At 39.6% G+C, this 27,574-nt stretch overlaps 1 protein-coding gene across 49 annotated transcripts in view; it reads right to left on the minus strand.

Moving 5' to 3' along the window:
- Positions 1-548: 548 nt before the first annotated feature.
- The window catches only part of RIMS1 (regulating synaptic membrane exocytosis 1), a gene marked incomplete at both ends in the record, with an annotated part of 339,260 nt that continues 312,234 nt past the window's right edge, over positions 549-27,574 (minus strand). For all 49 annotated transcript variants that reach the window (XM_082307762.1, XM_082307784.1, XM_082307773.1 and 46 more), the window contains 5 exons: positions 549-767; positions 1,129-1,268; positions 2,359-2,460; positions 5,221-5,333; positions 10,227-10,368. In XM_082307762.1, coding sequence (XP_082163888.1) covers positions 549-767; positions 1,129-1,268; positions 2,359-2,460; positions 5,221-5,333; positions 10,227-10,368 — 716 coding nt within the window. The remainder of the gene's footprint in view (positions 768-1,128; positions 1,269-2,358; positions 2,461-5,220; positions 5,334-10,226; positions 10,369-27,574) is intronic.

A 27,574-nucleotide genomic window follows, 5' to 3' on the forward strand; every position in this document is an offset into this window, starting at 1 on the left:
GGCTGTTGAACACTTCAACGATGCTTACAGAGATATGCTTCAGCCCTTTTTTTGTTTGGTTTAGAAAAAGAAAGGAAGGGTCTCTGTTAGCGTTGTGAGGACTTCTACAAAACTAGCAGAATCACATGGCAAAAAAACTAGTGGAAGTGACAAGTACAGAAAAACTGCTGAAACACCAGGAAGGTAACACTGCTTGAGGGCTCTGTCAAAATGTGAAAAATACAACATTGTTAACAGAGTGAGAGCTTCCAGTTTGGCTCATCTTTGACTTAGTTCGAATCTAAAGGTGTCCCCCTCTCTCTCTCTCTCTTTTTTTTTTTTTTTGGATTGTTACAAGCATCGGTGATAGCCGCTAATAGATTGGCCGTATGTGATATACTTTTGTTCTGTCAGTTTAAGCCATCTCTCGACAAACAGACATATTTTTGGATAACTACTACAAGCAAAAACAGAAGTGATTGTCTCTCTCCAACAGTGGTTTTTGATCATGTGAATATCTGGTTCCAATTGTTATCCTGGGTGACGTTTTTATTAGACAGCACCTGCTACTATGATCTAATGCAGGGAGGCCCAGTTGAACTTTCCAGAGATGACTGGGAAGCCCTGCGTGTCAGGGGAGTCAAGGTTGGATCCACTAGTGACGAAGGTGGAAATAATTTATACCAGCCTATTACCACACTGGACAGATCCAGTTCCTCCAGAAGGATCTGGGCAACTCCCATGAAGCATTTGTGGTCCATTCGGCCGTAGTCTCCCCAAACTATTACCTGGAAGAACATAAAATACAGGGTCAGCCTTGTCCCCAAACCCAGGCTTATATGTTCAGTCCTGCTGTATTTCACTATGTGTGGCGTAAGGAGAATGTTATTCTTAAGGGTGAATGATTGCTCCCTCTTGTGGGAAAACCTCATGGCAGGACCGGAGCGAGAGTCAACAAAAGAGAAATGTTTAATACAGGCAGACATTTCGCAGGTCTGAAACCACAAGCCACAAGGACGTGTTTGCTGGTATTTATAAAATTAAAGGCTTTGTGAGTTGGAATGGGTTTACGCATATTGCTTAAACTTAAGTAAACATGCAAGTGCTTCTCCACGTGAGAGCCTAAAATGGGATTAGGAAGCAACTGACCTGAAGAACTTTACCCTGTGGACTTTCATCAAAAATCAGTGTCTGTTGGTACAAAGGATCAAGGGTCTTCCGTGCAATTCTTGTCTTCTTCTTGGCTATACATGCTCCATTTTCCAATAAATACACTTTGACATACGGAGCTGCAAACAGAACATCACGAATTTTATGTTTGGACTAAAGAACTTCTACATTGCACCTCTGAGCTGGAGGACAAATGCCTTAAAAGGAAGCTGAGTGGAAAGAAAATGACACACGCTATCTTCACTGTATAATCTGAATACAATTATATTTATAAAATAAATGACACAGCCCATAAGAAATCAATTTGATTTTTATAAACCTTGAATGTAATGATCTAATGTTACTAACAACAATTCTGTTTCATGTCTGTCATTTTAAAAACACTGCCCTTTGCCAGGAATTATCTGTCACTGATAGTTACTTTGCAGTCTCTATGTATGTTTAGGGTTCACAGACATTTCAAAACGAAAAACTTTGATGCTTCATTGAAAGGAATATTTAAAACTAAGTCACTCAGATAACAGAGACATTAATTGCTCTTTCGTCTTCAGCTCTTAAGGAGGTTGTAAAGTACCATTTTGACAAAACGTTATCTAAAACAACTGTTCCAGTTGTTATGGTAAGCAATGGTTGTGGTGGAGATTATACATCTCTCCTAATAAAGATTTCTATAAATAACCAGAACTTCCAAAAATGTCCTTATAAAATGATACAATAATAAATCTCATCCATTATACAAATTATTGGCACTGGCACTAGCCTAATCTGCTGTCCTGAAGCACTGTTGCGTACAGAAGACCATGGCATGTGGGTCCGTTAAGCTGTTCAAAGCGCTTTCATCTGTTCTCCATCTCTTGTTTTGATGCGGAACAAACAAAAAGGACTTCGTCTACATCGACAAAGCCCCTCTGAGATCTATGACTTGCCTAAGACACGCAGAAATACTTCTACAAACGTTCCTTCCAGAACGGATGTTGAGTTGCTGAAACTCATTCCTTGAAAGGCGGCATGCAACTGGCAGATGCAAGGTGGTAAGAAGGGGACATTGGTAGCAAGGATATATCCATGCACGCGTTCCTTGTTGAAAAGCAAACCAAACAAATGCAAATGTAGTGTCAGCTAACGAGGAGCTCAAAAAGTCTCCAATCCCCAGTTCATCAGCGTATTTCATATTCTTGTTTTCTGTTCATTTTTTTTTTTTTTCCTTACCTGGGGTAGATTTGGAGCCAGGTTTTTGTGTGAGGCCACGGGCTCTAATGACTTCTACTTCTAACTGGCCCTTTTTATCCACCATTCCAATCTGGATGTCACCTGAGAGGGAGAAGAAAGAAGCCCGCATTTTAGAGAAGAAGTACGGCCCGGGAGATAGGGTGTAAGAGTGAGAAACAGAAACACCAGTTTGCTGCCAGTCTGCTGCATTAGTGTGCTTGTCACCTCTCCTCCTGATCCCTTTAGTTTCTCCATCCTTAAACCAGGACTAAAAGATATACACTTGGGGAGCATGGTGCCCTCTCTTGGTGTACGGTTTATACCAGAGCTCCATATTTCTGATCTGTGGAGGCAGGCAAATTTGCAGCAACACTATGGTATAACCACCACACCTTTAATTTTGCACTGGTGAATTATCCAGATCCTTCCTACCCAGGACTGTCGCCCCAGTGTGCCGGTCACTGAGACACGCTGCCCTGACAGTGGTCCCACGCTCAGAGAGCCTGAAACCCAAGCTCATGCTCAGAAATCCCCTCGGCTGGAAGTTTCTGCCTCCAAGCTGAGATGCAAGAGCTGGCAGTGCGAAGGCTCCTGGTCTGATGCAGCAGGAAGGAGGACTGCTGGTAGAGGCTAACGTTGAAACCTTCTTCTGTAACTACAATTGCCTGACTGGATCCCCAGCGTAAGCCAGAGACACCGACCAGACGAGGCACGCAGTCACAGCACGGCGTCAGAGAATCGTGCCCTGCCCCCCAGGAGCTCAGAAGAAATCTTTTTTCTGCCAAAGTCTCCAACAAGTAGAAGGGGGACAATTTTCCTGTTTTTATGAATGTTCCACACCCATTTTTGGTGTGAATGAAATGACAGAACATCTTAAAATAAGAAGCTGCTTTCGCTACTAAACAGTCAAACTTGTTTCCCTGCCTGAGTTCTGCTAAATGACATTTCCCGCAGAAAAAGGAAACTGCTTAGTCCGAGACCAAGCTCTGGTCTGATCTAGATCAATAAAATGCAAGGGAAGCCAACTATGGGCTGTTGCTCAAAGCTTTATACTTCTATAATTTTATATATCATGGAATCAGCTGGGTAGAAATCTAACAGGCCACTTAGAACAAAAAATGCACAGTATGACATGGGCAGCTACATGACGCCTGTGCAAATAAATGAACTATACAAATATCCATGAAACACGTGAGCATGTATATATTTGACATGTAAACCTCGAGTGTCTAAAAAAGCAAACTCACAGATAGTCCTGAACTACAGAATTTGGGGTCTGGATTTAGAAAGACAGCATTTTGAAATTAACTGGGAATGAGATTTTCACGTCCTTGTCCAACAGTATATTAAAGCTGTGTTTATACCTTGGTACTTGAGGTAGGACAGAGCAGCAGGGAAGATTTTTTTATCAATCAAACTTTGCTTGAATACACAGAGCTCGGTGTTGTACTAAAAATAGTTCACAGGAAAAGTCCAACAAGCCTTTTTAAGAGCACATCTCCGTCTTGCATATCCAAAATAAAACATGCGACAGGGAACCAGAAGGGGGAGCGATAATACAAACATTTTCAAATCGTCACTAGTGAAAGGATACCACATAGTAGGTCTTCCGAAAATTGTTAAAAAGCATGATTGAGTGCTTTTTTGGGGGCTAAAACTTGAGCCTGTAGTAAATAAAGCAGTTCTAAGAAGTGAAAATAAACATATTACTCAAGTAATCTGCAGAAAAATATTTAATCAGAAAACAAGATTAAAATAAAGAGACGGAAGAAATCTAGACCCTTATATTCTTACCGATAGAGCCACTTCGATTTTTATTGGGCAAATCATCTCACAAATATCTTTTCTTTCAAAATAATAATAAAAAATATGAATTTAACAAGTTTGGTGCTTATTAATGCATTAGTAGTAGTCATCTGGGCTTCCACAGCAACACTTGCCTTAGGGGGTACTCAAAGCATTCTCAAGAAAATTTCTGTCTCCTTCTGCTCATGAGTTGGGAGGGGAACACTCTCTTCTGCAATTTTTCTTTCTGCTTCTCTCTCCTTTTTCAGAAGCAGCTCAGTAGCCCTTCCTGAAGCTGATTCTCCCAATACAGCTGTACTGAAGCACTGGCCACTTATAATTTCCAGCAGAAGTATGGTTAAAGTAGTGGATCAAGGACTCCTCACTTAGCATCCTAATGCATGTCTAAGAATTGCTCACATATAAGCAAAATAAAAATCAAACCTTTCCAAAGATACTTACACAGTACTGCACTGTTGCACACCTTACACACTCATACTCTGTTCATAACCAAGATACGGCTAATGCTACTATAGGGACATACAGACACGGAGAAGATCACAGCCCCAGGCAGCTGCTGTAGAAAAGGATTTTGTCTCTTTCGTGACAAACACTGGCTTTAGCAGCAACTGATTATGGAGCACTGCAGATGTGGGCAGAAGTTTCACATTCTGGGGTTAGGTGAACTAAGCTTGGACAAGTGCAGAGTTTGGCCAGAAACTGTCTGTCACATCCAATATAATCTGTGGCAAGTAAATATAAATTCTTAACAGCTGAGATTTTGCAGTGAGCTGCAACTGGAGAAGCCACAATAATTCTGAGTGGAAAGTAAAGTGCAACCCCTATCTTCAGATTGCAAATGAGATTAGCAGACACCTCACACACAGAGCAAATACTGTTTCTCATCCCATTTTGGATGCTAGCATGCTAGGAATACCAGTGACTGTGTATAGGACCTTCATGTTTACAGTGAAGGAAGCCACTTTGTAAAAGTCTTTTTGAGCTGTAGTCTGGCAGTGTGTGCGTTAGTCAACTGGCTTATTATTCATTTAACAGAGGAGAACATATTATTCTTACCCATGGCAGGAGTTGCTAGTGTTTGTCGGCCTACTAACTGTGCAGGTCCAAGTCCATCGAGGAAATCACTAAACTGACTGTCAGCGCCCAGCCGTACTCCAGGAAATATTAAGCTGAAGCAAAATAAAAGCTGGTTAAGCATAAGAACAGGATGAATTTCTATTGTCCTACAGTATTTACCTCAAAAGTACTACTGGTACAAGGCAAGCAGCTAGCTTAGGATGTGCAACCACAAATTGTTCTGCAGCATCAGGAACAAGCTGTCTCCCATGGACCCCAAAGAAGTGTAGTGAAATTCTGTACATGGACCCAAAGCAGTCCATAAAACAGTTCTTGCTAAGGAGTTCTCCAGGAGCAATGAAGAGCCTGACAGGTGAATAAACTACACGTGACCTTGTATGAGAAAACATAAAAAGCCTCAGGAAATTTAATAGCCTATCATTCTTCATTCTTGAATGCTTGATTTACCTTGTAATACTGTTTTATATCTATACATACATCCAAACCCCATCGGCATCAGTTAGAACAAACAGGGAAAACAGATGTATTCACTACGTTAATCTGATTGCTGCAGCTGTTTAATGAAGCAGCAAACTGGCAGGTAGCACTACTGTTGATTAGAGCTAAACCTAATGCCACTCCCTAGCCAAAATATTCCGGTAGCCACCTCTGGATCTCCAGTTGGTACCCACCTCTCTTTCAGGACACAAACTGAACTGTAATGCATCGGCACAGAATATATGGAAACATGCAAGGTCAGGTTGGATGAGGCTCTGAGCAACCTGATCTAGTTGTAGATGTCCCTGCTCATTGCAGGGGGGTTGGAGCAGATGACCTTTCAAGGTCCCTTCCAACCCAAACTATTCTGTGATTCCATGATATGTGCTTTTCCAAGCTGTCTTCTCATATTCCAGAATCTCCACTTTCTTTTTAATAGATATATAGTCTCCAAACAATAACAAAACAAACAAAAAAAAAGGAGAAAGAATGATCCATGGTGGGGGGACTCAGCTTTGACTTCCTCATCACAATTATGAGGAACAGAAGAACAGACTTTGAACCAAGTCTAGATAGCATCTTACCCAGCAGGCCATCCACCACTCTGTATCTTCTTCTCCCTCAAAGGAAATTCCCTATTAGACTGGAGAAAATAATAACAAAGCTTCTTAATAAAAACATCTAGTGTGAAAAGCTTTGATTTCCACAGATCAGGCTTATGTGCTCCAGTCACTCAATTCACACTGAAAGCTCTTTGCAAACCCCAGGTTGTTGGATAGAAAAAGCCCATTCCTCTCTTCAAGACTAACTGCTCTTACTATGCCTGCATAAACGTATAGACTGGCTGTAACTAGAGCTGGCCAGAAAATATCAACACAGTGCTTTTCATTAGAAAACTCTGATTTCCAAAAGGCAAGCTTTTCACAGATGTTTAGTTTTAAGAAATCTTTTTTTAAGAAGGTTTCTTTAGATAGAGGAGGAAAAGAGCCTCAAGGTCTCCAGTTCAACCATCAGCCCACCAGTTAGAGCATTCACCTAACCTCGAGATGCAGCTTCAAGCCCACCCTTCCTGACAAGACACACAATCTGCTTCTCTCCCCAGTGGCACTACCCATTCACTCTTGCCCCTGCTATGAAAGGTTTCGTGCTCGTTTCTTTGGCCTTTTTCCCCAAAACGTGTTACATTTTGCTATGGAATGACTAATAACATTGAAAATGTTCACTTGAGAGCATTCTCGCTTTTCAGACACCTCTAGCTATACACGTAATAATGAAGGTTGTCAAGTACACAATCATCTTAAATGTGTATTAATTCTAATTCATTAAATTCCAGTTATAGGTCAAGCAGAAGAACATAATGTGGTACCTGGGGTACCTGCTGTAGGAATCTGCGTTCACAGCTGAGCTACACATCTGATTGGTATTATGATATGCAGGATGAGGCATGATACTGTCAATAAACTACATCACCCTGGAAGTAAAGTCAGTATCATAATGTACACACACACAAGGAAGGAAAAGTAGCCTGTGCAAGCTTAACATGAGCATTTCCTAATTGTCATCATTACCCGTCTACAGTAATGTCAAGGGCGAACTGCAAACAAAATGCTACTCAAGCAACCAAAGTCACGCTCTCGCTGATCTGATGGGAATCTCACAAGAGACAGGGAAAACCTAGCAAACAGCTTTACTATTCTGAATACAAGGTGCTACCAAAAACTGATTCATAGAAATAACTAGAAATAACATCTGAAGTTAAAAGTGGCATTTCTAATGTTCAAAGAAGACCCAGAAGAAGGAGGGAGAGAGGGAGAGGATTTTAGGATCAGCTGGCACAGTGCATGTACCCCTGATTATGTGATGCAGTTGTGTGGCTTCCCCTCCACCTTGCAGTTGCGTCCAACTCATGTTCCGCAAACAAGCCAGTGATGCATGTGGGGGAAGTGATTAAACAGTAGAAAATTGTTTTATTGGTCATCTTTCTTACAAGAATCTCTGCATTTAACATTCTTCATTCACTGTGATCTAAACCCAGAGCTGCTGTAAGCTAACATTATTCTGTCAAACTCAAGCAAGTTTGCAGAGCATCTGAGGATTTGATCTGTAGATAAATCACAGGATCATAGAAAAACAGAAGACTTCAGAGAAGTTTTCTAAGCCACAAATTAGAGCACCACACTGAACAGAGCCCTGTGGTATCCCTTTTGCCTGTGGCATTGTGTCCTGCTTAAGGAATATTTCTCTTCCTTCATTGTAGCAAGATATATTTAACTGTTTCACCTGAGTTTTGTTATCTGCCTCCTTTGGCCCATTCTCCTGGGCTTCCCTTCAGAGTCGCTGTTAGATATTGGTGGTGTTCTCACTTCACTGGCCTCACTGTTTCTTTACTCTTGCCAGGGATTGGAATAGGGATGTGGAGATCAGGGATGGTGTTTAAGGCTAAGATCAAGTGCAAAGCGGGTTTGGAGTCAGGAATCGAAGCTGAGGTATACTGAGGAGCAGGAATCAGCCAGAAGAGCTGGTAACTCTATCAAACCAAAAGTCTGGGACAGAAACATAGTGAAAAGTTAGGGAGCTGGTGCCAAAAGTTTGGATCAGAACAGCAGGACAAACGTGGTCAGGTGTGAAGAATCTATTGTATGGGAGCGCTGAGAGAGGTAAGGAGACTCGTCAGAGGCAGAACTGGTGCTGGAGCAGCAAGAGATGGGGAGCAGGCACAGGAGCTAAGGGGGCAGAAACAAGACATAAGACGCAGATAGTGTGACTACCAGCTTATGATAGCTCACTTTATCTTAAAGATGGACCTAGTTCTAAAGGATAACTTTCAAACTAAGTCCCACTATGCACACTCAACCTGCAATATGTCCCAATAAGAAGCACACACTCCGTTTACCTCCCAGGCTTGCTCTCTTCATTGCCTTACTCAGAGGATGATTCTCAAGTCAACGATTTAAGGCTCTACCTTGCAATTTGTGTCCTCCAGGTGCCTGCTGTGACCTCCAGATCCAGACCCTGGCTGCCCCAGCCTTGCCAAATCTGCTGAAACACTCTGAGGGTAGAACAGAGGATTAGGCTGTTCCCCTCAAAAGGTCCTCACTGTCAGTGCTGGGCTCCCACCTCTCCCATACTGCTAACCAGGGAAACAGTCTCCCCTAGCTTCTCCTTAGCAGGGTCCAGTTTACTGGGCCCTTTGTCACCATGGCGAGGGACTGGTGCCTTATAGACTGACACTCCAGCCTAGAGAGTGGAAGGAGGATGGCAGGATGGAGTGTTGAAAGGGTAAAGGTAATGCTCTATCATAGAATCATACTGGGAAAAATACTGGGATATTTTACTCTTGTCCCTCATTCTTCATCCGATGCTCATCTACTTTGGTTTTGAGTTATTCATGATGGAGCCTGTTTTTCTTACATGGCTCTTGCAATTCTTAGCATTATCATAGAATCACAGAATGGTTTGGGTTGGAAGGGACCTTAAAGATCATCTAGTTCCAACCCCCCTGCCATGGGCAGGGACACCTTCCACTAGACCAGGTTGCTCAAAGCCCCATCCAACCTGACCCTGAACACTTCCAGTGATGGGACATCCACAACTTCTCTGGGCAACCTCTTCCAGTGCCTCACCACCCTCATTGTAAAAAAAAATGAGGGTGATGAGATCATCTGATGATGGAGAAACTGCACCTTTACACAGCTCCTTGCTACCACCATGGCTGCCCCTGGCTCTTCGTGCCTTATACAATGTGCAGTAGCAATTGTGGTAACATGGTAAGCACATAAAAAGATGAAGCCGACGAAGTCCCAATCTCTCATTTTTTTCCAGGTCTATAGGGCGGATTTGCCAACCCCCGGTTTCCCCTTTTGTGGGGAAGCATCTTCTAAGAATTCCCGAGTGACCACTGTGCCTTGGCACACGTGGTGGGGTTCTGCTGAGAGCTGTGAGGAGGCTGGAGTATTCAACGTACACTTTTGTGTCAGATCTGCCTTCGTTTTCCTTTCCTACGTACCGAGTCATTCAGCAGCGAATAAAAACAGCTGCCCCATTCCCCACAGGGGCAGCTGGACTCTGGGTTTACAATTCTCAATAAGAGACTTGGGCCAACTCCAAACTAAACTTTCTTTGTATATAGTATTACTGAACAGAGTTTCATATCACAGGGATTTACATACAACATCTGAAGTTTAACTCTGAGTTAATCCAAACATAACTCAAAGAAAAAGTACCCCCATGTTTTGTTTGGAATAATGTGGTCTGAATTTAGTTGTCTTTTAACGAACAAAATGGATGGCAGGGAAAATGTGATTCCCTAAGTTCTCTCTCAATTTCAATTTTCAAGAAATTTGTATTATGTGCCTAATATAGTTCAGTTTCGCAAACATTTCAAGAGGAAGAATCTGTACACAGAGCTATCCCCTTCAGCCAGAGCTGGGACCTCTGTTCACATCCCAAGTTTTCTTTCAAAGACAAGAAACTTCTCCTACATTACTGATGTTTTTAATGCCACTTACTTGCCCTCGGAGCTGTAACTATTTATGCTGCCGTCAGTGGATTCCCGACTTGGCTGTCGAACCATACGACTTCTCATCTCTGCTGCCATTCCTGTCTCTGTGCTTCTCTGTATCGTGCTCTTTAGCTTCTTGTTGCCAGCCTCTGAAAGCAGAAAAAAAAGAAGCGATACTTAGAATAACAACTTAGAGCAAAGCCTTTCAGACCTTGCAGGTTTCCCCCAACAAGTGATCTGACTTGACTCTTACTATTTAATAATACAACAAGACTATTCTGATCGAAGAAGGAATCTATCTTCTTCAGCTGCAAACTGGTGAAGACTTCTCTTTAAAAGGGCTGCAGCTGAGGGCAAACTTTTAGAAATCAGGTGTCTTATTAATAACCTTTACACAGTCAGAATGTAGACAAGATGACTGTGATAGTGCCTGCTAACCATACGCTCAGTAAGGTGTCTCTAGCCGCCTTGTGAGTTAGGTTGGTTGACTACAAAAGAAGTTACAACTCTCACAGGAAAAAAAGAAGGAAAAAAAAAACCTTCACGCATTCAACAGCAAAATGTTAAGAACTAAAATACTTAGTATCAAAAATATAATAATGTGTTTTGACTCAGCAAAACCTTACTTATCACCACAGAAATTCTTCCAAGTAAGCAAGGAGCTTTACATAACTTCTCATCTCAGCACTTCCTAAGTAGAATTAACTCTTTGGAGAATCCACGTGGAAGATGATGGACTTCACAGAGTCTAGGCTTGCAACTGAACACTAGAGAGTAATGTAAATCTTGTGAAACTTTTTAAAGACTTGATCTGTTTGGAAAAGCTTCCATCACACATTCTTTAAAATGCAAAGGTGCAATGGCTGATCTACAGTGGATTCTGCTGTCGCATGGCAGAAATTATGCTTCTAAAGGACGATACTCATTCTCAAAGACCTTTAACTGAAACACTTCCACCAAAGTCTCTATGTGATGTAATAGTGTGTGTTGTCTTCAAACTCAGTGTCCTGTTCGTTTTCATTTACTTCAGCCTGTCATTCAATGGGTAACATCACTCTCTCTCAGGAAGTAATAGCTTTGATAAAGTTTCACCTAAGTGCATGCAAAAACATTCTCCTGCATTTTCCCCTTCATTTCAGTGCTCCTTCATTTGCTCTCTGCAAAGTTTCTTCTTCCTTTTCACAGTCTGCTCAGGGGAACATCTGAAAAAATAAATATTTCTTCCACCTCCACCTGCTGCAGAGACTGAATTGCTCTGAAAATTTTTTCACCTTCCTGTTTCAGATGGACATGGTTGATGTTTGAAGCTGACAGATCTTGACCTCTCTTCACATAAAAGCTATGGATTTGGTATCCCCCGCACAGCCTGCCCATTGCTCAGGGTGATTAAATGTGCTGGTGAGAATAGCTGGCCCTTGTTCTTTGGAGAGCTGGTGGAGGGCAGGAAGAAATCACAGAGGAGAGAGCAGCTCCCCCTCTCCCGGGGTTATCACAGTAACATCTTTGGAGCTAGCAGACAGACAGAAAACATGGCCAAAGCAAAAAAGAAATAATTCGTATCCTGGGCTAAGAAGAGACAGCGCCACAGCAAAAGGGGCTGTCGTTTTCCTTTTAAGCCTTCAGGACCAGGGGTTGTTTATGGTCACCCAGAAGCAGAGAAACAAATGCCTCTGAGTGGAAGAAGTCAGCTACTTCCACAGATCCTTTACTCTCTCCTGAGGCCAACAGCTCTGAGGTTTTGCTGTGGGCCATTGCACCTCATCCAAATTCCTGGTTCTTGGTCAGCTGAAAATGCATTCTTCAGTGCTGCTAAACGTGAGGCAGACTGGGCCAGACAGGGTGCAGCCGGCAGACCAGGCTCCACTCTGAGAGCGCAGGGGGCTGTGGAAGGTATTTGCTGGAACTTCAGTGACTCCGCATATAGAAAATCAAATGCTACATTTTGGACTTGAGCTTTGTCTTTAAAAACAGATAGTGTGTCCAGCACATCAACGCTGAAAGGCAAGCCGAGCATCAAAAATGAATCAAAAGGCAGCCCAGGAAGTATAACCCACATGCAGAGCCCTACACCAAAGCAGGATTCTCACATTTCCAGTAGCTACGCGTTTGCCACCCATGGTGTTTTGTCCCTCTTTCTCATCTGAAAGTGCCTCTGTTTCCATCTGCTCCTACAAAGCAGGTGAGATGAAGGGGTTTACCCCTTGCCTTCTTTTCTGGAGCCAGGCAGATCAGGCAGCATGACTGGAAGGATAGAATATGGTAGAGCCTGAAATGTGAGCAGCTGAACAGAGTTGCCTGTGAGTATTCATGGCTCGGGAAATGGGAGTGATGAGACACTAACGGTAGCTACAAGATCATCATGACCTTGGCACAAATTGGGAAAGAGATGTTGCTCTGGACCACCTGGACAACACAGCGGGTGCTGAAACTTAGGGATTAGAGTCACGCTGCTGGGAAAGCACAATGACGAACATCTTCATAGAAATAATCACTGTAAAAAATATCCATTGGCTAAATTACAGAAATGAATATTTTAGCTTTGAGCCACAGCAGAGATTCAAAAGAGCAAGCATTTTTTTTTTTTTGAAAGAGTAATTTTATATTATCATGGATAACATCCATGTTGCTGCTTGAACATACTTCTTTGCTCCACAGATTTTAAATGCACAGACCATGACGCAAGAATCCTCGTGCACGGCCGTAAGCAAGTCCACAACCTTGTCTCTGTGCTGCAAATACCGGATTGTCTTTTTCCGAATACTTTTCAAGTCACTGCTCTCTCTCTTACTGTGCTGGATTCCACTTCTTTTTTTTTTCTTGTCAACATTTTTCTTCAGGTTGAAGATTAAAAAAAAGTTCTTTTGCCTTCTCTTGTAACCGCTACTAATATCCACAATGTTTCCTGGGAAAACTAGACTCCTCCTGCATATTTCATTTTATAACCTCAGTCTTAATATTCTGCAGTACAATCAGAAATATAACATGAAACTAACCCAAGATAGAATGGTAAAGTACATCAAAAGTTTTATGGCATAAAGGGAATCGCTTTTACCCATGACTAAGAACTGAAACACACATTGAACAGGTTTTGGAAGTTTTAACCTTGGTCAGTTACGCATATCACATTTTTTTCATCCACTTATAGCACAAAAAGTAATGAGAACATTTTATCTTGTTGATGTACTCCTGCAAACTTCTCAGCAAAACGCCGTTCTGCAAGGGAGGGAGCTGTTAGCATACAGCTGAGTTGGGAACTGCTGTCACTTCTAGAGGTGCCCCGGTAATGGGAAGTCACTCTGGGGTACAACTTCCAGTCCTGCCTTGACTGCACAATGAAATACGGGATCTGAACAACGACCAGTGTTTCTCCTGCTCTTGATAATGTTTTTTTTTAAAAAAACTTTCATTTTCATCTTGTATTACTGTTAATCCAGCAGTTCTGCATATATCATATATCACTGTCTTGATATGAACAGTACAAGTTCATAAAATATTTAAGTTTAATATCTATGCTATGATATACCGAGAAGATTTTCTACTCTTGTCTGGGCATCTATTGGAGAACGCTTGGTCCTGCTCCTGATTTTTCTTAGTTTGATATGCACAATTAAATTCTATAACGTTACAGTTATTTGCCTGCACTGTGTAAATTACACTATATTCATCGTGCAGACTGAAGATAAACCAGCTCTATACTGAATACCATTTAGGGGCAAAATTTACTCCAAAATGGTCTATACTCTTCTGTATGCTGTGCCAGTTGTGTAATGCTTTCTGCATGCAGAAATGCGGATTGATGTGCATAAATTGCATCTAAACACGTAGTTTAACAGGTACAAGCTAGAGAAAAACTATTGCAGAACAACAGTGATGATCATTTTTGCAGATTTAATAACTGATGCAAAAGGATCATAAAGCAGCCATCTGCAGCTACAAAAGATACACGGCTTGTAAGCATTTTGCAATTCATCAACGACCTTGTTGTAGCACCCCTGCTACAACACACTGATGAGCGTGTGCAGTGTGCTATCTCAGTCTACCTATTATAAATATAGCCTATAGTGATTCCTTTTTAGTCTGACAAGAAACTGGTCCCTGATTTTGGTTTTCTCAGACAAAAGTAAATTAATGGAGATTCTGATCTAAGTAATGATGAAGAGCAAAAAGCAAGCTTGTTGATGGATGGACTACCTTACATTTGCACAAAATACCAGTGCAATTGATGTGTCCCCAATTTCTGTACTTCCTAATCACCTTCAAGTATAGCAGCCAGGAGCAAAATGTTATTGACAGGAGAACTATATTAGTGAGAAAGGGTCAGTGAGAGTATCTATCTATAGAATTAAGGTGGCCTACTAGAGATACTTCAAGGCTAGCTGTACCTTTCTAAAGGCATCCAATTCAGAGAGGATGATGCCAGGACAAATGGCCTAAAATGTATCCGTGACCGCCCTTAGCATGGCACACGGCATCACCATTGGCCTGGCTTTTTCTCGGGGGTCCATGTGGTGCCTGGAGGCAATTACTATATTGTGCTCTTGTTTCAGTACAGTAAGTCTGAAATAACAGGAGGGGCTGTGCCATGGCCTGCTGGAGTAAAGCTTTTATCCTGTGATGCCAAGGTGTGTATTACATGCCAGGGGACAAGGCTAGGGGACATACAAGAATACACAAGGACACAAGCTTGGTGACTTAGTCAATAGGACAGTGTTAGAGACCTCTGTAGGGCAGAAGAAGACAATCCTGACATGGTCTTCTATGTACTGCCTATAGGGAGAGGTGCCTTGAGGGAGCATTGCCCAGAATCATACCTGAGGGCAACTAGTGGGTTAGCACCGAAAGCAGATTTACACACATACAGCACCTGGGTATGTGGCATGGAAAATTCATGACTGGTCCAAAAGAACGCTCCAGAGAACAAAGCATACACCACTGCTACATCCACTAATGAAAGGGATAATCAGAAGGGTACTAATACTCGATGTCATCGCATGACTCAAGGGCAAATTGTTCAAGCATGCTCATGCATCCAAAGAAAGCCTGAAAGGACTACAGCTCCAAGCCAGCTCTGACTGAAACCTGGCAGGACTGTGACCATGTTGTTGGTTTGCACACTGACTGTGCGAGACACTGACAAGATTACGCCAGCTGGAATAGTAAGGGTCATCCTCAATTCAAAGGACTATAAAAAGAAAAGCCAAGGGGCACATTTCCTTCTGGTGCTTTCTGATTTTACAACCTCAAATTTGGCTGCTTGGAGAGCTGCTGTGTTAAAAGTTCTGCAGCAGCCCACTCACTCTGCATGTAGCACTTTTAAACAACAACAAAATGTATTTACACATGAATTGACAAAGTGCCCCTTGGATTATACTCCTAAAACAGAGAAAGAAAAGAAGAAATAATTCAAACAGCATTTGTTCTTTTACATGTGTACATGTCTCAGATGAACTCAGCAGCAGATTGATCTCAAAGATTGAAAGTGCACAGTGACTATGGACAGAAGCTAAATAGTAAAAAATATGACATTTAAATACATTTTTTTCCTAAACTTTATATCCTGAAACGCTCCACTGTATTTTCCATTTTGTATATTCTACTATACTCTCCTGAATATATAATGCTGTTTATAAAAAGACATCTGAAATATTGCAGTAATGGTCTTTTAAATGTTTCCTTCAACTATCACACAATACATTCAAAGGAGACTGCTGTTTATATTCTGTGGTGTTAGATGCTGAGGTTTAAATCCAAATGTAAAACATCATGTACTTTTTCCCATTTTTATTTACTGAAACAAATCCACAAACAACATTTATGCTACTATAAATAACAAAACCTTCTAGAAAGAATATTCACCTTTTCAGGTGGGATAATCTATCAAGATGCATGTTTTTTTCAGGAGTTTGGAAAAAACGGTGTCTCATAACTATATTCATAAATTCACACATTCAGCTGGTAAACCAAGTTCATTCCCAATAAATATTTTCAGATAATACAAAACAGATAGTGCGATTAGTCCATTAATATACATGGTATTTTTTATCTTACATATTTAGAGATAAAGGAACAAGAAGCACCAATCCTAACAAAAGGAGACCTCACTGAAATGCTGTTAAACAGCTATATTAATGCTTTGCTGGCATTTTAGCCAGTGTACTGGAGAATCTCAGCTTTTGACTCTGTTATTCATTGAAAAGCAAACTTGCAAACTCAGACTCTTAACAGTTTGCACTTAGATTTCAAAGGAAAGTAACTGTACTTATCCAACAGCTCCTATTGACTTCTGTGAAGCTGAAGTAGTACTTTGAGAACAAGTGACAAGAACTGCTTAAGGTCCATGCTCAAAACAAAACTAAACAAGAACTTGACAATCAGGCCGTTATTTATCACCTGACAATGGCCTCAAAACTTTAAGCAACTGCTTTTACAAATCTTGCCTCCTTAAGAAAAGATGCTCTTAGGCATATTTACAGAAAAAAAGTAAAATAAGCAGGTGGGTTTGTGTTATTATCCTGATACATACGATCAGGGAAGAAAACCTGTGTCTAACCAGAACACATGTATCGTAAGGAAAAGCAAGGGTATCTGGTCAGAAGAAGTTCAGTTATGGCTTCTTAAATTACTAGTATTTTTTCTCCGAAGATTTTTAAATTAATAGCTTTGTCCACGTACTTGCAATGAAGTGAAATGAGCCACTGTCTGTCAGCCAGAACGAGGCAATCAGTGATGATATATGGTAACGAGTTTTTACTGCTGGGATTGCACTAAACACTCTTTATAAACATACGAAAAAACAGCATCTTAATTACCTTGTTCACATATATGCAAAGAGCTATATAAAAGCAGAATATGTAAATGAAGCTGATAATAGGTATACATGCCTAGTTTTTCAGCTCTTAAAGCCTATTTCAGTGAAATTCAATTAGTAACACAACAGAGTCATGTTTCCAACAAATTATTTACTATATAAACAGTTTATAAAATGTCAAGCACTCAGTTTCTCATATACTCTTGGCTTTGTTAGACTGGAGGAGAAAGTGAGAGGGAATGAAATAAGAAGCTCAGAAGAGCTGTTTGCACTTCCACAGTAACATTTTTACAGCAAAACACAGCATTATATCACAACTGTTTATTACCAGCCAACCCTTAGAAGAGAACTGACATATGGTATAGAGATAACATTTGTCCACTGAAAGGGTGCTGGGACACAGCTGCCGGTTAATACAGGAGGGGAAAACAAAATTGTAATGCAGAAGAAAGTAGAAGAGATCCTTCAGATAAACTAAACCAACATTTTATTTCTTTAAGAATTGAAACATATTTCAGTAACTGCATGAAGTCTTATTTGGTTATAGGCGGCCATTACAATTTTAGTAAATTTGAGACTGTTTTTTAAATAAGAGTCTTCGCAATTACAAATACTTCAGTATTTATTATTAAAACATAAAAGGACAGTATGATTACTAAAAGACAATGTTTTACAAGATGATATCACCAATAAGGCAATTTATAAGACATCACTAAAAAAAAAACTTAACTATTGCTATGCGTCTTCAGAAAATTTCCTGAGAACTATGTGATGTACATAATGGCAACCCAAAGTCTAATTCTTTTAATAATTTCCATAAAAACTGTAAATTGAAACACTGTCAAAACCACTGGTGCCAAAGCATCTTCTAGGAAAAAGATGTTACATGCCTTTTTGTACAGTTGAAAAGTTTCTGAGTAGTAACTCAGCCCTAATTTAACGGCACAGCACGCTAATCAGGAGACATTACAGCTTCAGAAAGAGTCCTCTCCTTTTTCTCACAACAATTAGCATCTTGTTAATTGATCTGAATATTCTGTACCTTTTCTGTAGTTTGATTTGTTTGGACTGCAGCTTTCAAGCCCTTCAAGTGTTATTTTACCACTACCAGCACCTCCAGGTGGGTGTTACATTTCCCTTGAAAAATGTTACTGACCTGCCTTTAGAGATCATTTCTAGTGTATCAGATCGAGGCAGTATCACACCGACACAGGTTTTTTCCTTAGTGACTGTAGCATTGCAAAGTTATAACCCCAGGCTAACACATTCTACTAAATCAGAGTAACACATAGGCTCATCACAGTAACACACGGAAAATACAGGCTTACCTCTGGTTTAAGCAAAATTAAACATCGGTTACAATATAATCCTTAGTAAGCAGCCAGCACCTAAAGCAGCTTCACCTTTGTTTAAATATCTCGTGCTGTTTCTGGGTAGAATAAATCTCTGGGGTCCTGGCGATGCCTCTCCCTCGTTCTCCTGTAACCACTTGGCACTGCAGCACTGCAAGGAATGATCAAGTTGCTTCACTCACAAGTTCCTTTTACAACTGTGATTACATTACAGGGCCTTGCAGTGAAAAAGTACTGAACTACCTGCCAGCTAGCACTTCATAATATATTGCTGAAAGGTTAAAAAATTCAGTCAGCAGTGTATTTTCTAGTGATGGGCAAGCAGAGAAGAGCACAAAATATTCTTGGCAACCTTGTTTGATGCATTTTTTTAACGCTGCTGTTCAGAACTGGATGAGGAGAGTCAGATAAACCCAGAAACACGTTTCTCTGTCCTGCTGATTTTGACTCATTCTGCATGAATTTTGGTACAAAAACACCTGAAAGACTGCAAAGCTGAGAAAGCATCAAATTAGCATTAAATACTAAATCACAGTTACGCTAGAGAAAAGTCTTAATGATGTTACTGTCTTAGAGGGACTTGAGCACGCCAGAGTTAAAGTTTCACTGCCTCCTAAGTGCCCACGAACATTTTGAGTTCATTACTGAACTACTCTTTACATCTTTAAACTTCATTTTGAGGAAACAGGCTTTGCCATATGGTTGTTTCCACGTCAAATTGTTCAGTTTTTTCTGATACTGTATTCCAAAACTGTAATATGCTTTTCTTTTGCACTTGGTTCAGAATCAATTAATTTAACACACCTTTATCAACTTCGCATTCAGGCATTGTAGGGACCCATGTGCTTTCTCTCACTCTCTTTTACAAAGAAAGGAGGTACCCAACCTAATGTACATGGTGAATTTGGATATCAGGTTGATTAAAGACAGAAAGGAGAAAGGAAATGACTCAGCAGTTGTCAAGCAAAAAGAAGAAAACTATTTCAAAAAGAATTATAATGGGGAAAAAATGAAAAACATGCATGCAATAAATTTCTCCCCAGTGGATCTTCAAGTTATGAAGTGCTGATCATTTAAAGTATCGTAAAGTGATTAATGAGAAAAATGCCACAAATGATATTGTGCATTTCAGCTAATAAACATATAACAGGACTTATGATTGCAAATATTGCATAGGTGACTAACAAATTCAAAATCCCCTGCAGTAGGGATGCAGTGTATCTCATGTCACACCTATGCAGAAAGGTCCACCTATTATTTTCATTGCATAGGCACAGATTTCCTACATAGTGCAGTGGTTAAAGTAATTTGTATCTGCTTGCTCTGCAGCGCGCATTTAGAAATGACGTTCAGAGCACCCCAGAGAGGGTGGCTTACCACCTTTTTGGAAAACACATAGTCGTATGGTATGCAATTCTCTTGCGATGTATGTTAAAAAAAAATTAAAAAGCAAAATACAATTAAATGGAAAGATTTCTCTTCCCAAGATCAGTACAATGCCATGGTAGGAATGAAATGCTGATGCTGGTAGCTGCTAATCAGTTCAGGTCGCCCTCCCGAGACGCCTTCAGCACGTGCGTGGCAAAGGCTCCGTGACCAGGCTGCCAGGTTGAGCGGTTCTACACAAAGCACTGCACTTACGTCAAGTGTACAGAAGTTCCCTCCCACTCAGGCTCTTGCTCAGGGAAACTCAACAGAGGTTTAAAGTCTAAATAAAAAACCCGTGGAGGGAAGGCTTTCATGCCATAGGCTCCCAGAAAGCTCTCACTTCGGTCACAGCCTTTCTTCTTTTATGCTCCTTCTCCTAGTCCCAGGAAAAATCATTCCTTATATTTCTTATTTGTACGACCAAAACCCCTTTCCAGGATTATAACTGTTTGACCTGCTCTCTGGATCTGTAACAGAAAGGCTGACCAAAAGCTTGGCTTGTTCCTCCACCACTGCAGGAAGAGTGAATTTGAGCTCATCTGCCTCCTGAAATATTAGCCTCGGGCTCTCTACAGAATACATTTTTCTGGGCAGCCTCCAAAGTACCGCACCCTAAAACAAACTTTCATTTAAACTTTCTGCATTCCTAAACACAAATCTACATGTTGTTTTTGCAGCCTTGTTTGCACTGCTGTACCTTGTATCACCATCAGTGATCCCACTGAAGTTTCAGCTGCAGTAAAATGCAGCTGTGCTCTCCTTGAGCCAAAGCACCTATGTTAAGGTTTACTCTGCTTTTGAATTTCTTTTGCATTACTTTTGAAGGCAGTTTTAAATGTGACGGTATGAAGTCCCAAGCCAGATGTGTTGCGATGACATAAGGACCTACCCCCCTCACATTTGAGGTCAGCCCAGGTGACAGCTGCCAGAAGAGAGGCTAAAAAGTCAGGAGAGGCTCCTTCTTTTGGTCAGTTCAAATCCGCTTAATGACGGTCCTGGTGCAAAATTTATCTTTTTAATCAGCTTTTTATCCATAGTAGTAGTTAAGGCAGGTAAGTAGTGAGGCAGTCTCTGAATGTTTCCATTTTAAAATAGCTGTTTGTGGCACTGCATTCAAACTGGTTTACATTAGTTACAGCAGTCAGTATGTAAAAACACCTAGGGACTTGGACAGTGGATCTGTGCTAGATAAACACCGCATAACTGTAAGATATAATTGTTCCCTTTGTGTTTATATTATTGAAAGTGGACAACTGTACACGAAGACTCAGTTTAGAGACAGACTGTTCAGCCAAACTGCCCAAATGAATGCTCTGGCATAACTCTGCTACGAAATCATAAGGTTTGCATCCAATATTGCTGGTTTATGTCCATTATCAAATAAGCACTGAGGAAAACTCTACTGACGAGACGTAAAGGTTCAACTGTGCCACAGACAGACGCCAGCACAAAAATTTGCCACAGCATCAGTATTGCTTTGATTACTGTGCAAGGTAGGGAGTGATGTGAGAGAGCAAGATTTTCTGTAACACCCTGCCTTTTGCCATTAAAAATGAATCCATGTTATTTTTACAGGTCTGCGCGGCTGCCCATTTCTCATTCTGCTCAGCTCTCCTTTCTGGGTTGCAAACCTTGCTTAGCAAGGCTTTGCCTTTCTCAAAGGCAAAGGAGACGAGACAACGGTCAACAGACACCAGGCAGAAAGGGTACCGATGCAGGAAGAGTTGTTCTGTGTTTTCTCTGGTAAATGATGCTAACTTTTCATTACAAAGCAAGATTTCTTTATTGTGACTGTTCACTTGAGTGATAATAGATTTTTCATATAATTAATCTGTTACAAACATAATAAAAAGCTATGAAAAATACAAGCACAAGGAAGAATTAGCCATATATTATAAATGAATATTTGAAAGCATCTGAATTAAAGCCAATATATTTAAGCAGACGGCAAGTGTTTACCAAATTTTAAAGCCCTTTCCAACACAAGGCATGATGAGAAGGAAAAAGAAAACGAAACGGTGCTAATACTGCCTATCTCTATAGAAAAAAACAACTCCTCCCCAAACTCCTAGTTATTTCTGAAGCCAAAACACTTCCAAACTGCCATGCCAACTAAAACACAAGGTGACCTGAACTACAATTTTCAATGCAACGGTGCAGGCATATTAGTAAGTTCAACGATCAAATGCACTTTTCTTGAAATAATACAATATCTGCAACTGTTGCTCCAGGTATGCTAATAATGGACGTTAACAGATGAAAAGATGACAATCATTTTAAAATAAACTAGAAAACAAAAATTGCATATGAACATCGGCAGTGAAGAAAATGAGAAAGGGCAGCAGAAAGTCAGACAGCTCAGTATGAAGGGAAACTTTCAAATCCACATCATAAAAACAAACATGCAAATCTACAATAATCCATCAGCCAGTCTGAACCACAGATTTCAAAATCCAAAGTTACTTGCAGATAGCATATAGAAAGATGGCTCCCCAGAGTACACAGCACAAAATTAAAATGTAATAAACAAACCTTATTTTCATGTTCCTAGGCTTACTATTGGTTAAACAGAAACTTGCCTTTTACAGTAATTTTTGTCTCTATCTTAGCATAGAATAACTCAAGCCAAGCAGTACTACATCTTTCCAGGGATTTCAATATGTATTAGCTAATGGATGAAGATCATAAAATACAGAAGTAAAACAAACTTGCCTTTCATAGCAGGATTACACCATGGTGCTTGAATCTTGCAGAGCTAATGGTTTGAAGGTCAGGCTCTTTGGAACAGATGCACTAATCTCTTATTATCTGTATATTACACAAATTATTTCAGATAGTATTTTTTCTTGGAACGGACAGATAAAGCTCTATTTGCTGCTCAGGATTACTATGATCATTAATGAGAGTGCTGCTTTTAGGGTGTGTTCACACTGTGAGAGGTTAGCTGTTATTGAGTACGGGCTGCTATAAAAATAGCAATGAACAGTTAAATAGCAGTCAAAAATAAGACAGGTAAATTCTACGCAGCTAAGACAATGTCAAAATAAGGATTAAACACAATATATGCACAGAAAAAAAGATTGCCATATACAATATCAATCAATATCACGTTAGGTAACACTTAAGATCAAAACACGATCTTGCTCTGTCATTATGAAATACTCTTTAAGGAAACATGCAATTTTGTTATTATAGCCTCTATAATATGTCAGATTTTAAAAGTCCATGAGTACAACAGAATCTCACATGATGGAATATTGGAGATAAAACAAGAAACAATAAAATGTGCATAAACCCTGGCTCATTTATATTAAAATGATCTTACTACCCTCCTGAATAAGTAAAGATTGGATGGACATAATAAAACTAGCTAATTGGCAGGTAATTTCTAATAAAATCATAATGAAAGATGACATCAAGAGCATGCAAATATCACAAAAGAAAAAGTTTGGGAAGTTCCTGGATAAGTTACATGATATAGCTAATGCCAGAATAAGAAGCAATATAAAAGTGACTTTCAATAAGCTTAAGTAACATACATAGTCAGTATAATAACTATTTCTGAGCCTTTAAATAATAATGATTATATGTTATTAAATATACCATCTTTAGACTATGAAAAATATCAAAACCAGCATGTCAGGTATTAGGAAGAGGATATTTTTTAAAAGGAGACTGCAATCACAGGATTTACCCTATCCGTTAGTGATGCAGCACTGAAGATATGTAATGAAGACAATCTCCAGTTTCTTTTGAAGTGAGTTTTGATGTGCATTTCAGTGGCAACAGAAGCCAATGTCACCGAAAGATGACTCAAATCTAAAAATTATTTTACTTTCTAATTCTTTCATACAATGTGCCTGATTGCATACAGTTTCCAAAAGAATATATATTCACAATATCTCCTTTTTTCCTCAGCATTAAATACCTGTATTTAATTTTGAACAAAAAGAACACAGTCTAGAGGAAAATTGAAGGCATTTCTCTCAAGTCAAGAACTTCCAATACATAAGCAGAAAAGTTCTTAGAATAATTTATGTTTCCTTCCACAGAAATTTTTAAGTAAAAGCAACCTTTCTAACCCTGGATCGGACACCATTGTCCAGTGGTGGTCTTTCTCTGAAGACTGCATTATGTGTACGTAAAGCTGGGAAAGAGGAAGATGCACAATGAAGAACAAAGCTTTTTCAAAGGCTTTAACTTTTCTGTACATCTTTCGGCCATCTTTAGAGGAACTTTGGGCTACACAGGCTCATTGACTATATTAAACTGAACATAAAAGCACGGGTAATTTAAAACAAATCCAAAGTGCATGCTCCTATTGAAGATTTCCTTTTCCTCTATATTGGGAAAAAGTGGTTTTTATGTTTTACATACTCATTCACATTTATGTCCTACATACTTATTCACAAAAGCACGCAGAATTTTCACGAAGGTCCAAGTTCATCATGTGTAGATCTCCATGGGACTATTCCCTTTGAAATATACATAGGACTAGACCTCACCCTCATCTGGATACTTCATGCATCATATTGAAATAAAACTTCCAATATGTTTGTAATGTGACAATATGGTATTTCAACAGCGAGGAAAATAATGCACTTTAGAAACTAAAGTCAACTTTCTCATAAAATCCTGTTCCAGCACAATGGTGCCTGAAAATTTGAAATAATTACAATTACCTAGCTACTAGGATATGATTAATATAAGATAATATTATGTTTTTAATATAACTCACAATCCATGAGTTTATAATACGTTTTGTTCTATTCATCCCAATGACACAATTACAAATAATGCACCAACCCAGAATCAGGGTGAAATTCGGTCTGCTTTTCTTCAGAATTACAAAGGGAAAGAAGAATATCTGGTGTATGCTTAAGTGATCTCTTATCATGCCATCTTCCTGTTCAGCAAGGCAGGTAACCACAGTATTTTCAGGTATTTTGTAAAGATAACTTATGACAGTGATGAGCTATCATTTTCATAGCAAAACTAGCAATCTGAATAAAAAGATCTTGTTACAGAGAATTCAGCACGGTTCCATCAAGTAAGGTAACAAATGTCACTATGCTATGTTCTGAAGTACCAAACATGAGCTGAAAGAATGGTCAACAGAATGTGAGTATAAACATACACATTTTCAAGGCTATCCAATGATGGATGAATCTGTTTGTGGCTGTTTTAATTTAGTTAATGAGCTGTTCACATATCTTACGCATTTCTTCACAGTTCAACTGAGTTCACCAAATTAAAAGATTTTAGGGATCTTCTTACAGTGAAGTCCTGACTCGGCTTGTGGTCAACATATCTTTTATAATAATATCACTAAAATATGTCAAGTAATCAGGTACCACTACTTGCTTATTTAGCTAATTTAACACTGCAGAGAATAATCTATTGTATTAACCTTTAAAGCAAGTCCTTGCTGGTAGAGCATTTAATTGAAATCCCCCAAACAGAAACATTCTTACTAGGAGGACACAAGAAATGAAGATGCTAAATGAAGCCAAGGATAATTGTATGCACGACCCACATTATATCCCAGCAGCCCAGAGGTGAGTCCTACTATAACATGTTGTAGGGGTCAAACATTATATTGCTTTCAGCCATAGATTCCCATTTCAAGAAAGCTAACACTGTCCTAGTTTGTATTGTAAACATTATTGAACATGTTTAATATGTAAGTGATATTTAGACACACTTTAATGTACGGACATTTAAGGTCCCATGGAATCTTTGCTTAAAACAACACCCCTAACTAAAGATTACACACACGTGCTCACGCACATACACGCGCACTCTGTGGTCACTCTGGGTTGTTTCTTTTCCAGCACCATTTCAATGAGATTACTATATCTCTTATAATGGGCTCCTAGGTACTTTAAACAGTCACAAATATTTTTTAATTTGGTAATTACAGTCATAAGTTTTAGGAAGTCTTGGCTCTCCTGCAGACTGTGAGATTTTCAGTAGGTCACTTCCAGTCCTGGAGTTTGCTCCTCAATAAAATGGGACAATGGCACTTACCGTTCCTTCGTCAAATGCTTTAAGGTCTATGACCACCAACAACGCAAAGAACAAAGAACCATCGCTACTATTAAAGAGGTCTGACATGAACTATAAAAAGTCAGAACATAAATTAAGAGCGCATAAAATAAATTGCACTACAAAGTGAAGTTCAACAGTACATGTTTACATAGTAGCCATAGCAGTTCTTGCTCCAGTTGGGATTGCAAAATGATTGCTATACTGCTGCTGCAACTCTGAACAGGATAGAAAACTTGGGACAACAAACAGAAAAAAAACAATCTGCAAAAGGTCATCCATTTATTCTACAGAACAGTCTTATCGGGTTACCAAATTCTTAAGCATTGAAATCAATGGGATTTTTCAGCACCAAGCTGTCAAGAGCAATTGATTTCTTAAAAATAAGCATATCCCACCAACAAAGAGAACTTTTTATGCATAAAGACAAACTACCTGTGTATGTAACATGCTGACTAGCGTGCCTGTGGGAAGAAGGAAGGTCTTTAAGTGAAAAAGGAATCCTGCGATGCAAAGCATCAAGGTTCACTTCTCAATTTTGCAATTTCATTTCATTCACAGTTCTTTTACAAAGCACTGATGATCCTACTTCTCTATGGCACATGGCTTCTGTCCCAAGTACTGTCAATATTGTAGTGATGGGTACCGCATGAACACAGATAAAGAGTAAAAGATGAGAAGAAAGTCAGGAGATGTCGTATCTGTCACCCTAAACTGACATCATTCAGCCCTCCTTTTGGGACCAATCATTGATCCAACTGGACATTTGATTTGCCTCACCGTTTTTCTTCCTCACTTTTAACTCAACTAAAGTCTATGTTGTCCAAATATTTTTGCTTTTTCAGCAACAGACTACTTGCAATTACATGTGAAAAATGATATTAATACAATAGTAAAAAAGCATAGTATGAATAAAAGCATTAACATGTAAACGTTATCCCCCCCACTCCAAGTAAAACTAAGATAGCATATTTACTGCTCATTATACCAGCACCAAACACATGGCAGCACATGAGTAACAGCACATTGTAGCTTGCTGTGCTCTCCGATTGCCCTTTGAAGACTAAAAGCATTCTCATACTCCCAGCTTGTAGAAACTGGCAGTGTCACATAATAATAGAAAAAGGTCATATTTTTGTTAATGGTGCGCTAAAAAAAAGAATATTATTAGTGGAAGTACTTACGTTTTCATCATAAACAAGGTATCACAGGACAATGCTGTTATTACATATTCTGCTTGACTAATGACAATGTATGAAAGGCTTGGATCATGACAGTTGTGCTGAGAGCACAACTAATTAGAGCTACAATAAAATTACAATTCACTGTGTTGTTTCCATCTACACGATTATTCAATTTTTTGTTTGACTGGAAAGATTTATACCAATTACATAGTGTTAGTTTTGATGATGACATTTGCTTATCAGAAAAGGTAAGACATTTAAGGAGATCATCAGACATATAACTGCCTTCCCTTATTTCTTCTGATTGGATCACATTTAAAACAATTAACCAATGGACTTCTTAAAGGCTTTTCATGGCAGTACTTTTCTTCTGAGACTGACAATCTCACTGTCCTTTATATAAACATATTAATGGCTCCCTTCATGCACACAATTAATACAAAAATATAAAACAGACACACATGTGTATGTAACTCTTGATTAGCATTCACACAGAGACTTAAAAAACTCTAACTTTACATCTGCAACCAAATCC

This window comes from Platalea leucorodia (assembly GCF_965183815.1).
Source record: "Platalea leucorodia genome assembly, chromosome: 3".
Classification (NCBI taxonomy): Eukaryota; Metazoa; Chordata; class Aves; order Pelecaniformes; family Threskiornithidae; genus Platalea; species Platalea leucorodia.